The 12,805-nt window shown below is 35.1% G+C and overlaps 7 protein-coding genes across 7 annotated transcripts; 2 read left to right on the top strand and 5 right to left on the bottom strand.

The window, feature by feature from the left end:
• Positions 1–27: 27 nt before the first annotated feature.
• On the bottom strand, positions 28–3,774 carry STH1 (RSC chromatin remodeling complex ATPase subunit STH1; the record flags this gene model as incomplete). The annotated part of the gene is made up of 3 exons (XM_019185753.1): positions 28–348; positions 397–3,674; positions 3,708–3,774. The coding sequence occupies 3 exons, from the start codon at positions 3,772–3,774 to the stop codon at positions 28–30; spliced, it is 3,666 nt and encodes a 1,221-aa protein (XP_019038180.1).
• A 634-nt stretch (positions 3,775–4,408) lies between these two features.
• WICANDRAFT_31518 (uncharacterized protein) lies at positions 4,409–5,143 on the bottom strand (the record flags this gene model as incomplete). The annotated part of the gene is made up of 1 exon (XM_019181844.1): positions 4,409–5,143. A coding segment is annotated over one exon (735 nt), but the record flags the coding sequence as incomplete, so codon positions are not given.
• Positions 5,144–5,474: 331 nt separating this feature from the next.
• On the bottom strand, positions 5,475–6,197 carry WICANDRAFT_33296 (glutathione S-transferase; the record flags this gene model as incomplete). The annotated part of the gene is made up of 1 exon (XM_019182056.1): positions 5,475–6,197. A coding segment is annotated over one exon (723 nt), but the record flags the coding sequence as incomplete, so codon positions are not given.
• A 786-nt stretch (positions 6,198–6,983) lies between these two features.
• FAP1 (Fap1p) lies at positions 6,984–9,587 on the bottom strand (the record flags this gene model as incomplete). Its single annotated transcript, XM_019180891.1, has 1 exon — positions 6,984–9,587. A coding segment is annotated over one exon (2,604 nt), but the record flags the coding sequence as incomplete, so codon positions are not given.
• Positions 9,588–9,955: 368 nt separating this feature from the next.
• Positions 9,956–10,203, top strand: WICANDRAFT_63473 (NADH dehydrogenase [ubiquinone] 1 beta subcomplex subunit 3; the record flags this gene model as incomplete). Its single annotated transcript, XM_019183554.1, has 2 exons — positions 9,956–9,981; positions 10,041–10,203. The coding sequence occupies 2 exons, from the start codon at positions 9,956–9,958 to the stop codon at positions 10,201–10,203; spliced, it is 189 nt and encodes a 62-aa protein (XP_019038176.1).
• A 794-nt stretch (positions 10,204–10,997) lies between these two features.
• EFM6 (putative protein-lysine N-methyltransferase) lies at positions 10,998–11,879 on the top strand (the record flags this gene model as incomplete). The annotated part of the gene is made up of 4 exons (XM_019181956.1): positions 10,998–11,356; positions 11,410–11,487; positions 11,541–11,721; positions 11,775–11,879. 4 exons carry the CDS (start codon positions 10,998–11,000, stop codon positions 11,877–11,879), a joined length of 723 nt encoding a protein of 240 aa, XP_019038175.1.
• Positions 11,880–12,107: 228 nt separating this feature from the next.
• On the bottom strand, positions 12,108–12,797 carry RSM25 (mitochondrial 37S ribosomal protein mS23; the record flags this gene model as incomplete). The annotated part of the gene is made up of 1 exon (XM_019180761.1): positions 12,108–12,797. A coding segment is annotated over one exon (690 nt), but the record flags the coding sequence as incomplete, so codon positions are not given.
• Between the last annotated feature and the right edge of the window lie 8 nt (positions 12,798–12,805).

The raw sequence follows: 12,805 nt of genomic DNA, 5'->3' as shown, positions 1-12,805 counted from the left end.
TTTTCTTCTGTTATATATCAAAAGTATTTATAATTTTTTTTCTATATCTTCAAGTTTTTCATTAGCATACTTCTCCAAAGCAACAGCATCTTCAAAAACACTTGACCCCTCCTCATTGTAAAATTTAGCATTTGTGAAAATCTTTCCTAGAGTCTCTTTGAAACCTTCGAAGTTTTTTATTTTACCTGACTTCAAGCTCTTTCTGATTGAATTGATTGAAACTGGTTGCAGAATAATTTGATAATAATCAGGATAAAGTTTTCTAGAAGGGAGGTCAACAAAAAATTCACTAAACAAATGGCCATTTTCTGATTTTAAGACTTCAATTTCTCCCAATAATGTATTGGCCTCTTGAATGAATAATGGAACTTCTTTTTTGGCTTTCTTTGGAGCAACTTCTTCTTCCTCAGGGTCAAAATCATGCTCATCATCATCTTCGTCTCTTACATCAGCAGTTCCTGATCTTGATCTTTTTGCACGACGACCTTGTGGCTCTGGAGAATTTGCAAGACTATCTCTCTCTGAATATCTTTTGTTTCTTCTTTCTTGAGCGGCCCTCTTACGAGCAATAGCAGCTTCAACTGAATCATCGTCATTATCCATAGCAAGCAACCACTGTTCTTCAGTCAAACCATCATCGTAATACACACGTTTCTTTTCTCTTGTACGACCTAATTCCTCTTCCTCTTGTTTCAAATGTTCTGTAATATCTTCTGTGAAAATAGGTGGTAGTTCGCTTTCAGGAAGTAATCTTTCTTTATAACCACCGGCTTTTCTTTGGGCAATTTTCTCATTTGTAGCTCTTTCGAGATCCATTCTGGTGAATAACTCCTTTTCAGCATCACCTCTAGCCAAAATCTCGTTCAACTCATCGTCATCCAACTCTTCATTTTCTTCATCATTTCTGGATCCTTCGCTTTCTAGCAATTTCTTCAAGAAAGCTTCTTGTTCTTCAGATGTAGATTTATTATCGAACTTACCAGCTTGGATAACTTTACCATCAATATCTAATTTTTGTAAAGCTCTTTCCAAAATAACTTCTTCAACGGTATCAGTAGTGATCAATCTCAAAATTCTAACTTCATTCTTTTGACCAATTCTATGAGCACGATCTTGGGCTTGTAAATCTTGGTGTGGATTCCAATCAGTATCAAAGATAATAACTGTATCAGCAGTTTGCAAATTCAAACCTAAACCACCAGCTCTGGTGGACAACAAGAAACAGAAGTATTCAGATTCTGGATCATTGAAGACTTTTAACATACCAGTACGGTCATCAGCTTTAGTACTACCGTCTAATCTTAAGTACTTCAAATCTCTTAATCTCAAATAATCTTCCATGATATCCATAACTTGAGTCATTTGAAAGAACATTAAAACCCTGTGACCACTCTTTTTAAATTTTGGTAAAACTCTATCTAATAATTCAAATTTACCACTAGTTCTCCAAAGCATATCACTTGATTCACGCACTGGATTTATGACATTTTCAACTTCTTCAAACACATAAGGATGATTACAAATCTTTCTAAGTTGCATAATCTTGTTGTTAAGACCTTTGATACCTGATTTAGTAGCCCCATGGACACCAGCACCAACAAATAAGGCATTGTGTTTCAACATTTGTTGATATAAAACATATTGTAAGCCTGATAATTTACACTTAATAACCTTTTCAACTTTGTCAGGTAAATCTTTTTCAACCTCTTTCTTTAGACGACGTAACAAGAATGGTCTCAAGACTTTGTGTAATCTTCTAATAATCAACAAAGTTTCTTCTTCTGATAGTTCCATTTTCTCTAAACCACCAGTATTTGCAAATGGAGTATTAAACCAATCATCAAAAGTCTTGACAGAGTTGAAAACCTTAGGAAGAACAAAATTCAATAATGCCCATAATTCTGGTAAATTGTTTTGCAAAGGAGTACCTGTTAAGATCAAACGATTCTTTGTGTGATAATATGTAGTCAAAGTGTATGACAATTTTGATTGAGTATTTTTCATACGATGACCTTCATCAATAATCATATGAACCCATTTTAGTTTTGAAAGAACAGGACGATCTTTGATAATGTATTCATAAGTTGTCAACAACACATTGAAATTACCACCTCTGACTTCATATTGTAAGTTCTTACGTTGATTTGGTGTACCCTTATAAACAATGGTCTTCAACGATGGGGCCCATTTTTCAAATTCTAAGGTCCAATTGGTTATGGTTGATAATGGGACAATAACTAAGAAAGGACCAGGTTGTTTTTTAACTTCAATCAAATAGGTGATCAATGATAACGACTGAATAGTTTTACCCAAACCCATTTCATCGGCTAAAATACCATTCAAATGATTGTTATATAATGAAACCATCCACTGTAAACCTTTCAATTGATATTCTTTCAAAGTACCACCAACTAAAATAGATGGTTGTTTTGTGATTTCCTCTTTAACTTTATGAGCAACTTCATAATAATCAATCTTTTCTCTATCTTCATCAGTGATTTCCTCTGGAAGAATTTCACCATTTGATAATTTTGATTCTGTTTGTTGAGCTTGAACAGCTTGAGCTAAGGAATCCAAGAAAGAATTGGTTTGTTTCAACAAATGTGTAATTCTGGTATCTTTAGTTTGATCCAATAATTTAAGATAGGCTTCTTCATCATTAGATTTCAAAGCTTGTAAACGTTGTTTAGCAGTCTTTTCAAGTTTTTTACCTTCATCTTTTTCAATTTGAGAATGTAATTGAGCAATGGATTTGGCAAATTGATGTCTTTTGTTGACAATCTCTTGTTTGTCAGCTATTATATCATTAGCTCTCATGACAATATTTTGAATTCTTTGAACATGACGAGCGTGTTCAATTCTTTGTTTTTCCAATTCTTGCTGTTTTTCTAACTCTTCAGCCAATCTAGCTGTTTGCTTTGTAACAATTTTTGGTCTGATGTGTAATGATCTTTGAGCAGAAAGTGTGATTGGATGTGTTTTCAAATAATCAACAGTAGTATGAGCTTTCGCACCAATTGAAAATAAGAGACTTTGTCTTAGAGATTTTTGTTTTGTCAACAATCTTAATGATTTCAATTCAACGAGGGCCTTGACCTTGAGTTCATCTGCTTTTTCTGGTAAATCATCTGGTGATTGTAGTTGTAGCTCATCATGTTTGAAAGTACCCAAGTTTGACGGTAGTCTTTCCAATTCTGCGATTCTGGATGAAATCTTATTAGAAATCAATTGCTCAGCTTCAGGGTTGCCAGCAAACTCAGTGTAAAGTTCTTCCAATGGATTTGTGAATCTATCTTCAATTCCAAGTTCTTTAACTCTTTGAGCAAAATTGAGTGATCTTTCAATCGGTTCAACATCACGCACTTCATTTATTGATTCAGGCTCTTTTGGGTTCAAATTTTGTTGCAAGTTTTCCGGAAGGTCAACATCTTTAGATAGGAGTTGTAAAGTAATAAGTTGATCGCGCAATAAACTTTGATTGTATTCATGTTTCTTCTTTTGAGCTTGTCTTATTCTTTGTAATTTAACCTTGTAAGTATCTTGATCCTTGCTCACGCGAAATAAAACTTTTTCAATTGCATGTTCTTCTTCTGGATTATTGTTGGTCATGTGCAAAGATCTATATCTTAGAATCAAAAGTTCCAATTCCTGTCTTGATTGAGGGTAAGGAATGTCTAAACTTGATTTTTGGTCATCATGGTTGCCACCATTGATAAGTGAAGCTCCAGGCACTGGAGATTGTTCAGAAGCGGCTGGGGAAGTAGCTAATGACATTGTTGTTGATTCTTTGAACTCACGGCCTTGATGTTTTGATGGTAAATATTGATCTTGGTGAGCGCGTCTTTCAACAACAAAGGGGGTTGTCCTGGAAAGAAAGAGGAATTCCTTTTTATGAAATACAGGACGTTGATACTATACTGTCCCTTAACAGCTGTAAAAAGATCTAGTTTCCACTAATTCTTGACGGTGTTGAGCTTTTCAGGATCTTGAACAATAGCTTTCACGATGATCAGTATTGGACTTAAAATGAACACAAGTTGAAATTTAAGGTGTCGACAAGGGGATATTCTAATGAGCTTCAAACCAGTCCTTCGTGAATCCAGAGTCTATACTATTCAAAAATTCAGTTGGGTGGTTGAGGGTGGGAATCCAATGGAAACTGTTTCTCGATGTGTTTTAATTGATTTTTCACCTTTTAGCGTTGTTGATTTCGGATTTGGTGTTTTCTTTGATGTTTTCATTTTTTTTCCTTCAATTTTCAAAAAAAAAGAATTCGTGAACGTCAGAAATTCTTATGTAATTTTTATACGGGTGATTAGTAATCCTTATACTCTATAAACCGCTATTGGCCTACATAATGATGACAACTTAATAAATTTGTAATAATGAAAGTATATAAATGTTAGATTTAATAATAAATAGTGTACTCATCGTTCCCCATTTTTTGGATCTTGTCAACTGATCTCACAAATGCCGGTCTCTGTTTAATCTGTGATAACCATTTGGAAAGATAGACATATTTGCTTCTATGTATTGGTTTGATTAGTTCTGGATCACGGAAGGCAAGACTAGCGTTGAATTCAAGTATGATATCTGCAGCACTCAGTTTATGGCCAACAAAGAAGATTTCTTTGGAACTCGAAGTATATTCAAGTTCCTCACATCTCTTTTTCAATTTCTGCTCCAATGAATCAAAAGCTTTAGACAAATTAGGGGTGGTATATGATCCATCCACCCTGTCAAGAAATGTATCAATTGCAGGTTTGGCTGATTCTCTAGTTCTTGAATATGCAATTTCGTGTAACAGAGTATATGTTAAAAGTGGTTGCAAGGTACCCTCCGAAAAATGTAGGTAATATTCAGCCTCCTCTTCATCTTCTTCATTGATTGGTTTTAGTTTACCATCTGTATCGAAATGTCTGATGAGATAGGTGATAATTAGACCACTTTCAGCAATCTTCTTGGTCTCCTTACCATCCCGATAATCTAGTTCCAGCAGGGGACTTTTACCTAGTGGATGAATATCGCTCAACTCCTTGGGAGCAAGGCCTGTGGCAGGATCTCTATGATAAAGCTTTAGTTCATACTCAAGTTCTAATTCTTCTAGAAGCCATAAGATTCTATGAGCTCTTGATTTCTCCAGCCTTAAAAGTTGTTAGATTAGTTTCTGAAGGTGAAACGAATGAACTCACCAATGGAGCGTGATAATTGGTTGCTTTGAATGAATCATTGGACTATGATCTGGTGTTAAAATGGGTTGGATGAATTTGAAAAGGAAAATGAATTCCTTTAAGTACTTCCAATCATTTTTCCTTGCTTTGCTCTAAAACCATGATCATCGAACGTTTTCAAAATTTCAAGATGAGGAGCTAAATTCGTTATGTGGACGCCAAACCTACAGCAGATGCAGTACACGTAGAAAGAACATCAACAATTAAAGACTGTACACTCCGACACTATACAATACAGAATTATTAGCTAATAGGATCTTTGGCAAACTGGTTTTTACCAACAGTTTGAATTTTTTCTTCGGCTTTGATGTATGCTGGTCTGTTTTTAACTTGAGCTAAAAATTTATTCATATTTGGATAATCAGCAGTATCAATAGCATCACCTAATCTTTTACCATCCAAAAGTGTTTGAATGTTGAAGAAAAGCATGACATCTGCACCAGTCAAATGATCACCCACAAAATAGAGTTCTTCTGGGTTTATTTTTGCTTGTTTTGCTAAAATATCTTCCATGAAATCAATACATAATTTGACTTCAGAAATACCATAAAATGTGTCCATTTTGTTAACAAAGGCATTAATCACTGGTCTGACAAAGAAAGGAGCCTTACTAGCACCAACTTGATGAACAATTAAATAAGTCAAATGAGCACCTAAAGTACCTTCTGAAAAATTGACGAAATAATCAACGGATTCTTCATCATCCTCTGTATTTGCAGTCAATTTCTTGTTTGTATCGAAGTGTTTAATCAAGTAGTTGGTGATATGACCACTTTCAGCAAGCTTCTTTGATTCTTTACCATTATGATGATCAACTTCAATAATTGGACTTTTACCTAATGGGAAGATTTTCTTTAGTTCTTCTGGTGCTCTTTGACTTTCGGTTCTGTGATATAATTTAATGTCATAATCAAGGTTCAATTCTTCCAATAACCAAACGATTCTATGAGCTCTTGATCTTTCTAACCTGATTACAGTTGTTAGAAGAGTGCCAATCAATCGATCTATGAATATTTCAGTACTTACCAATGAAGAGTGATGGTTGGCTTTTGTTCTGTGGACATGTTGATAGATTATGAATTGTCTGATCGGTATAACCTAATGATAACTATGTGTTCTGATAATCACAAAGTTCTTCCTCTTTTATACACTTCAAAAGATCAGGGCGTATTTATATAAATTTTCTTTCTTTTTTCTTGACGTCGGGGCTAAAGTGAAACCTTATGCAGCAAACTGAAATGTCATCGATGGTTCGGCCGATTCTACGAGCCGCTTACTTTGGTGAAAATGTATAAGAAGAGTATCTTTCAAAACTATAAATTTATGATTTAGTATATGGTCTAATTGACAAAAGTCATTTCATGATAATATCAAAAATCATAAGGGTATTTTTTACGGGGTTTGTCGAGTTTAAAGTTTCTTAGTGAATTCACTCCAAATATGTATAACGTCATCAACTAACAAGCTCAGCTAATCAACTAGGTAATCGAACCCTGCAGCACTCATATCTACGCAACTGTACTATATTAGAATGTACAAGATCAATGGCTACATTAATGCTCTTAAAAAATCAATGCAAACATAATATTTGAACATCTATAAAAAAATCATAACAAATCAAAAGCCATATAAAGCATCATCAGTTTGAAAAGGTACTTGTGTGTCAACATCCTTTGGTTCACTTTTGTCTAATTGAACTTCCGATGAGCTTTTTGAACTAGCGACATCTTCAACCGAAACAACTTTGAAGGTATCATCCAACTTAGCCAATTTCACAGTATTAGCCAAAAATTTCAAGCTCAACATGGCTCTCAAATTAGGGACTAATAACTTCAATTGATTTTCCATTGTTCTAGTAATTGACATATGAGCTTGTGGAATGATTAGATATTTGTCACTCTCAATCCAAGCAAGTTCTGGGTTTTTGATCAGACTATTTTCTTTCAACATTGGTAAAATAGTCTCCTCTAAATCTGGTCTAGTAACACCAGGTATACAATCTTCAATTAAAATTGCATTAAAGTCAGCAAATTCTGGAGTGATCATAGAGACTGGTTTCTTTAAAGTCTTTGTGGATTCCTTCAAATGCCTTTCATAAGCAGCTAACGATTTACTCAATGAGAGATCTGGAATATGAGATAGTGCACGTTTCATTATGAAAACACTTCTTTGAGGTTCTGGATCTTGAGATTCGGAAAATAAATTGTATGTTTCAGCTATTTCATGGACAAATTCACGTTGTTCTCTTCTCATTGGCTTGAAATGGAAACTTTGTTTATCAGAATTGATGAATGATTTAAGCATATCTTCGATGTTGGAACACCATTTCTTTTGTAATTCATAGGTTTTCAAAGTCTTTGGAGTGTAAGGAATATCATTTACATTAATTTTTGGTTCATCTGATGATTTGCTTTGGAATCCAAATGCCTGAGATAATTGTTCTTGTCTCTCTTGAACCACACATGAAACTTCACAATCCAATAATGTACCAGCACAGCTTTGTTTACTAGCACTAGCACCACAAGGAATTTTCTGTTTGATTCTTCCACATTTACAAGACAAACTAACCATTTGGTTACAAATACCTGAATCGTCACATCTTGAAGGGTAATGACATGGAGATCTATCAACATGTTTACAATATTTCTTCTTCTTACCACAAATGGAATGACAAACACAATCACCACTATGGCAACTCTCTTTGCAATGATGTTGACAAGGTAATAGTTTCTCACATTTCTCACCACAAAATACTTCATCTTGATAACACATTGCTTTAACCTTCTTTTTACCACAATTACACCATTTTTCAACAGTTTTGGTACATTTCTGACAAGGAACATCATCTGGGTGACAATTATGAGGCATTTGTTGATGACCACAAGGTAATTCTCTTTGACATTGGGAATGACATTCTGGTAACTGTGTACCACAACGAACAGGTGCCATAACAACTGTTTGACCACAATGACAAACTAAATCATCATTTGAAGATTCTAAACAAGGTGGACAAGGACCTGTATGACAAGTCTGATGACAAACATGATCTGGGTTACCACATGATAGCTTTCTGTTACAGATTTGCAAACAAATATGAGTTGCTTCAATGTTGAAAGTTTCTTCTGACCTGTTATTTCTGGTGCTGGTTGGTAAGGTGTTGTTTCTTAACCCCTTCTTCCGTAATCTTTCCCTAGTCATTGCAGCTTGTTCATCTGGACAACAGATTCTGTTGCACCTGTGACGACGGCATGATAACAATGAAGTACATTTTCTTGTACAACTTGGACTTGAATGCTGTTGCAAAAATTTACAGGGAACAATAAAACTGTTGAACCCACAAGAACATTTTGAATCAATAAACTCATAACATGGGGAGCATTCACCTTCATGACATTCCCATTTACATTTATGACCACATGGTAATGTTTTGCCACAAATTTTGGAACAAGTTGGGACTGGATCTGAACATGAGTTTCTATTAGCGCCATCATTTAATTCTTCGATGGAAGTTTGACCACAAGGACAAGTTTTAATTAGATCTGGGCTTAGTGGACAATGCAAAGCTTTTCTTCTAGCTGGTTCACAAAGTTTAGTACATGAGTGAAACCCACAATCATAAGTAATTTCAGAGCTTAAAGAACATTGGAAATTACCAATCCAATTATCCTCCTTGGTTTCACCAAAACTTTTCTTTGGTTGTCTTAAATGGCATTTGATATTATCTTTTGTCTTACCACAATAGCATGTTGATTCAACAAATTGTTCACATTTTCCACACAATCCATCATGGCAGACTTTGCCACATTTATGCAATTCACATGGAAGTGTTTCTTCACAAACATCGTCACAGTGCCACCCATCAATGTAGGGCGTTAAAACGCATGGCCATTGATTTTCGTGGTTACCACAATGACATTTGGTAATTGGACCCAAGGCATTACAAGTAGCATGAGGACCTGGATGACATGGTAATGAACATTTATGGATACAACCTTCTAGTGGGACACCACAAGTCTGACCACAACTACCTGGGTGTAATGGATTCTTGGAAGGGTGAAGCACTTTCTTACACCAACATTTATCTTGAAATTTCTGTTTTCTATGAGTCGAATTACATGATGGACACTTCCAGTTACCTTCAGCGTCTGTTGAAGAACCTTTCTTGGACCAGCTATCAATACATGAGATATGATAAACTCTATAACAATCAGTACATGACCAGAATTTGTTACTAGGACCAACTTCACAGGTACAAATCAAACAAATATAGGATTCATCTTTGATTTCATTGAAAATTGTGGTGGCAAGGTCGTAATCTTCTTCAGAATCATCATCACTAGACTCTTCAGAATCGTCAGTTGTAAGGTCCGAATCTGAGTCATGTAAAGCATGATCTGAAGGGGTTTCAGCTTCTTGGGAGTTGTTCTGTTGAGACTCGATTGAGTTCACGTCAGCATCATCTTCCTTAGAGTCACTCGGGAGTTCTTCCATAGTCACAAAGTTGACCTTTTGCTGAAAAAAGAAGAAATCAAGATAGAAAATTTTGGAATCTACTCAGTACATATGACAAAAAAAAAAAAAAAATTAACATAATGATTCATCCAGACACCATTGTTCTTTTTTTTTTGGAGATAGGTCGACTTAATTAAAGGGATACTTTCAACAAGTTACAACTTCTGCAACAAGAACAATTGTCGAGAAATCGAGATAAGATATAAGCAAAGATGGCAGTAGATCCGTTTGCAAGAAGGTATGTTCTTGGTATGCTTGTTGATTGATCTGGGATTACTAACATCACTGTTTTTCTAGAGAAGCATGGAGATATCAAGGACACAACACAAGATTCAACAGGTTTAAAAACGTATGGCCAGGATTCTTCTGGGGAGTTGGTGCTTTTGCTGTGTATGTTGCTGCTGAAAAAGTTTTCTTTCCTCCAAAAAGTCATCATGAGCATGAAGATGAACACCATTGAAAAGATTGAATCATTTTGAACGAACCTTAATGAGTACACTATTTATTACCTATTTATTATCTATTTATTTATTGATCATACAGTATGACATAGTTGGTTTTATGAGGACCACATTATAATATCATATTATTATTTATTGGAAAAACAGAACTTTAATGACAAAACATTGTTAATTCCTCTTATTGGCTCGTAGGGGAGGTAAATTTCGCAACTATAAGCTGCTCATGTGTTATGACAAAAGAAGAGCACAGCTTACTGAATTGCGAGAATCTTAGTCGTTCCTTTGCAAATTCAAGCTGCATTTTTGTCCAAGCCAACTTTACAAATTTTGACAGGAATTATCAAAAGGACCAATATAATTTCTTCTCAACAAAAGACGAAAACAAGCTCAGAATTTATCAGATCACCAACACGCAGTCACCCAGATAAAATATCAATCAGCATCTTTTCCCTCAAATATCCATCAATTAACCCCAAATCAACTCACAATTTTGCTGGAAAGTCAGCGACCGTTGAGTGGCCCTTACCGTGCCAGATCTAATCTGCGCATACTTGTCTTTGGAAAATTATTTTACACATCAAAATTTCGAAATCGACCATCACTCGATCCCCTTTGACGCCCACAAGCACCTCGAAAGTATCCCTTAAAAGGCCTCCTTTGAAACCCACGCCATCACCACTTCGCCCACGAAGTCAGTGCTTCCCTTGTTACGCTCCGTTTACTTTTTGGTGATACCTATCATCATCAACTTATATCGGGAAAAAAATTCAAATTATCAATCATCATGGGTAGTATGGCTATTGTGGAAAGTGGCCCCCAAGCTCTGGATCCCACACCTGAACTTTTATTTTGGAATGAGTTCCAAGATTTTGTTCCTTCAAGGCCTGTTGAACATTTAGGTGAATCAGATTTTACATTTGACGGAAGGTTACCTGAACCAGGTTTACAAATCTATGAAGATGGTGGTGAATTAGGCTGTGGCGGTAAGATTTGGGTAGCTGGTGAGCTTTTATCAAAGTACTTGCTTGATAAAGGGCTAAATAACAAAAAGAAAGTGGTTGAAATAGGTAGTGGTACTGGTCTTGTTGGGTTAACTTTAGGGCTGGGTCAAAGAAAAAATGATGACATGGAGATTTGGATCACTGATATTGAGTATGTTGAAAGAAAGTAGAAGCTGTGAGGATTCGTACTAACAATGAATTTAGTGATCTAGTTCCATTAATGGATAAAAATATTATACTAAATGGTCTTGAAAAGAATGTATTTGCAAGGGCATTACCATGGTGAGTGTTTCGAGTATCTTGTAAGGTGATAGGTGTACTAACAATCTAAATAGGGGAATGGAGTTACCTGAATTTGCCAAAAAAGATGTGGATGTAGTCCTTGCTGCTGATTGTGTTTATCTTGAAAAGGCATTTCCTTTACTAGAAAAGACACTTATTGATTTAACAACAAAGGATACCTTAGTGTTAATGTCCTATAGAAAAAGAAGAAAAGCAGATACAAAGTTTTTTAGAGTGAGTTACAAATGAATATAGAAGTGTGAGACTTTAACTAACGATCAATTCAGAAAATTAAAAAGCACTTTGACTTAACTGAAGTCACTGACTTCAAAGATTATGCAATCTATTTGAAACAAGGTGTTCACTTGTTCCAACTAGTCAAAAAGAATTAGACAATTTATTAGATTTGGTTTTATAGCTACGCATGTTCATGACATAGATTTTTTTACCTCTTTTACACTAGCATCCTTATATAATGATTTTTACTTACATGAAAAAAAAAATTTAAAATGCACAAATATATACAAAGTTCCCACATTACACCATTTAAAAATACCTTATAACAAAATGTATCTTTATTAATTTTCTTGAGCCCAAGCAGCTTCAGGGCTAACATTTCTAGCTTCGACCATTTGAGTAGCTTCAACAGCCTTAGCCTTCCAGTCATCGATGAATTTTTGTTCTTCTTCAACACCATGTTCTATTGGTGATAATCTGTAACCGGCACCAAACATCTCATTTTCTTCTTTACTAACTTGCTCTTCCATTTCTTGTTCGATTCTTACTCTATAAAATTCGAATCTAGCAGTTTCATAAGCATCGAGCAATTTATAACTTTCGTTGTTTTTATTTTGGTTCATCAAGTATATGGATCTTTGAACAACACTTTCACCGTCCAATGGTTTGTTATATTGTATGATAGATGACCAGTCTTGGTTTTTAGCATCGTCACCACCATTTTCTAATAAGATTCTTGGTCTTGATAATTCCCAAGGATGTTGTTCATAAAATAATGATCTTAGCTGATCTTCCACAAACTTAAGTTTTGGAATATTATATATATCTTTTCTTGTTTCCTTCACTCTTGTTTCGTACAATTTCCCGTTTTTAAATAGTTTTTCACCTTTAGCTGGCTTTGGTATAGATTGTTCATCTGATGGGTTCTCTAATCTTGGTTTACGAATGAAATTTTTAACGGGTGGGTTGGCACCAACAACATGATACCATGCTGGTTGTTTCTTAAGTAAGCCTGCTCTTAAGTATTCAGAAGTCTTCTCCAAGACATTCACAGCCTGTGTTTGAGGTCTCATTATTGATC

Source organism: Wickerhamomyces anomalus (genome assembly GCF_001661255.1).
Source record: "Wickerhamomyces anomalus NRRL Y-366-8 unplaced genomic scaffold WICANscaffold_4, whole genome shotgun sequence".
Classification (NCBI taxonomy): domain Eukaryota; kingdom Fungi; phylum Ascomycota; class Saccharomycetes; order Phaffomycetales; family Wickerhamomycetaceae; genus Hansenula; species Hansenula anomala.
The sequence above is the reverse complement of the archived record's forward strand: the minus strand, read 5'-3'. Positions and strand labels throughout refer to the sequence as shown.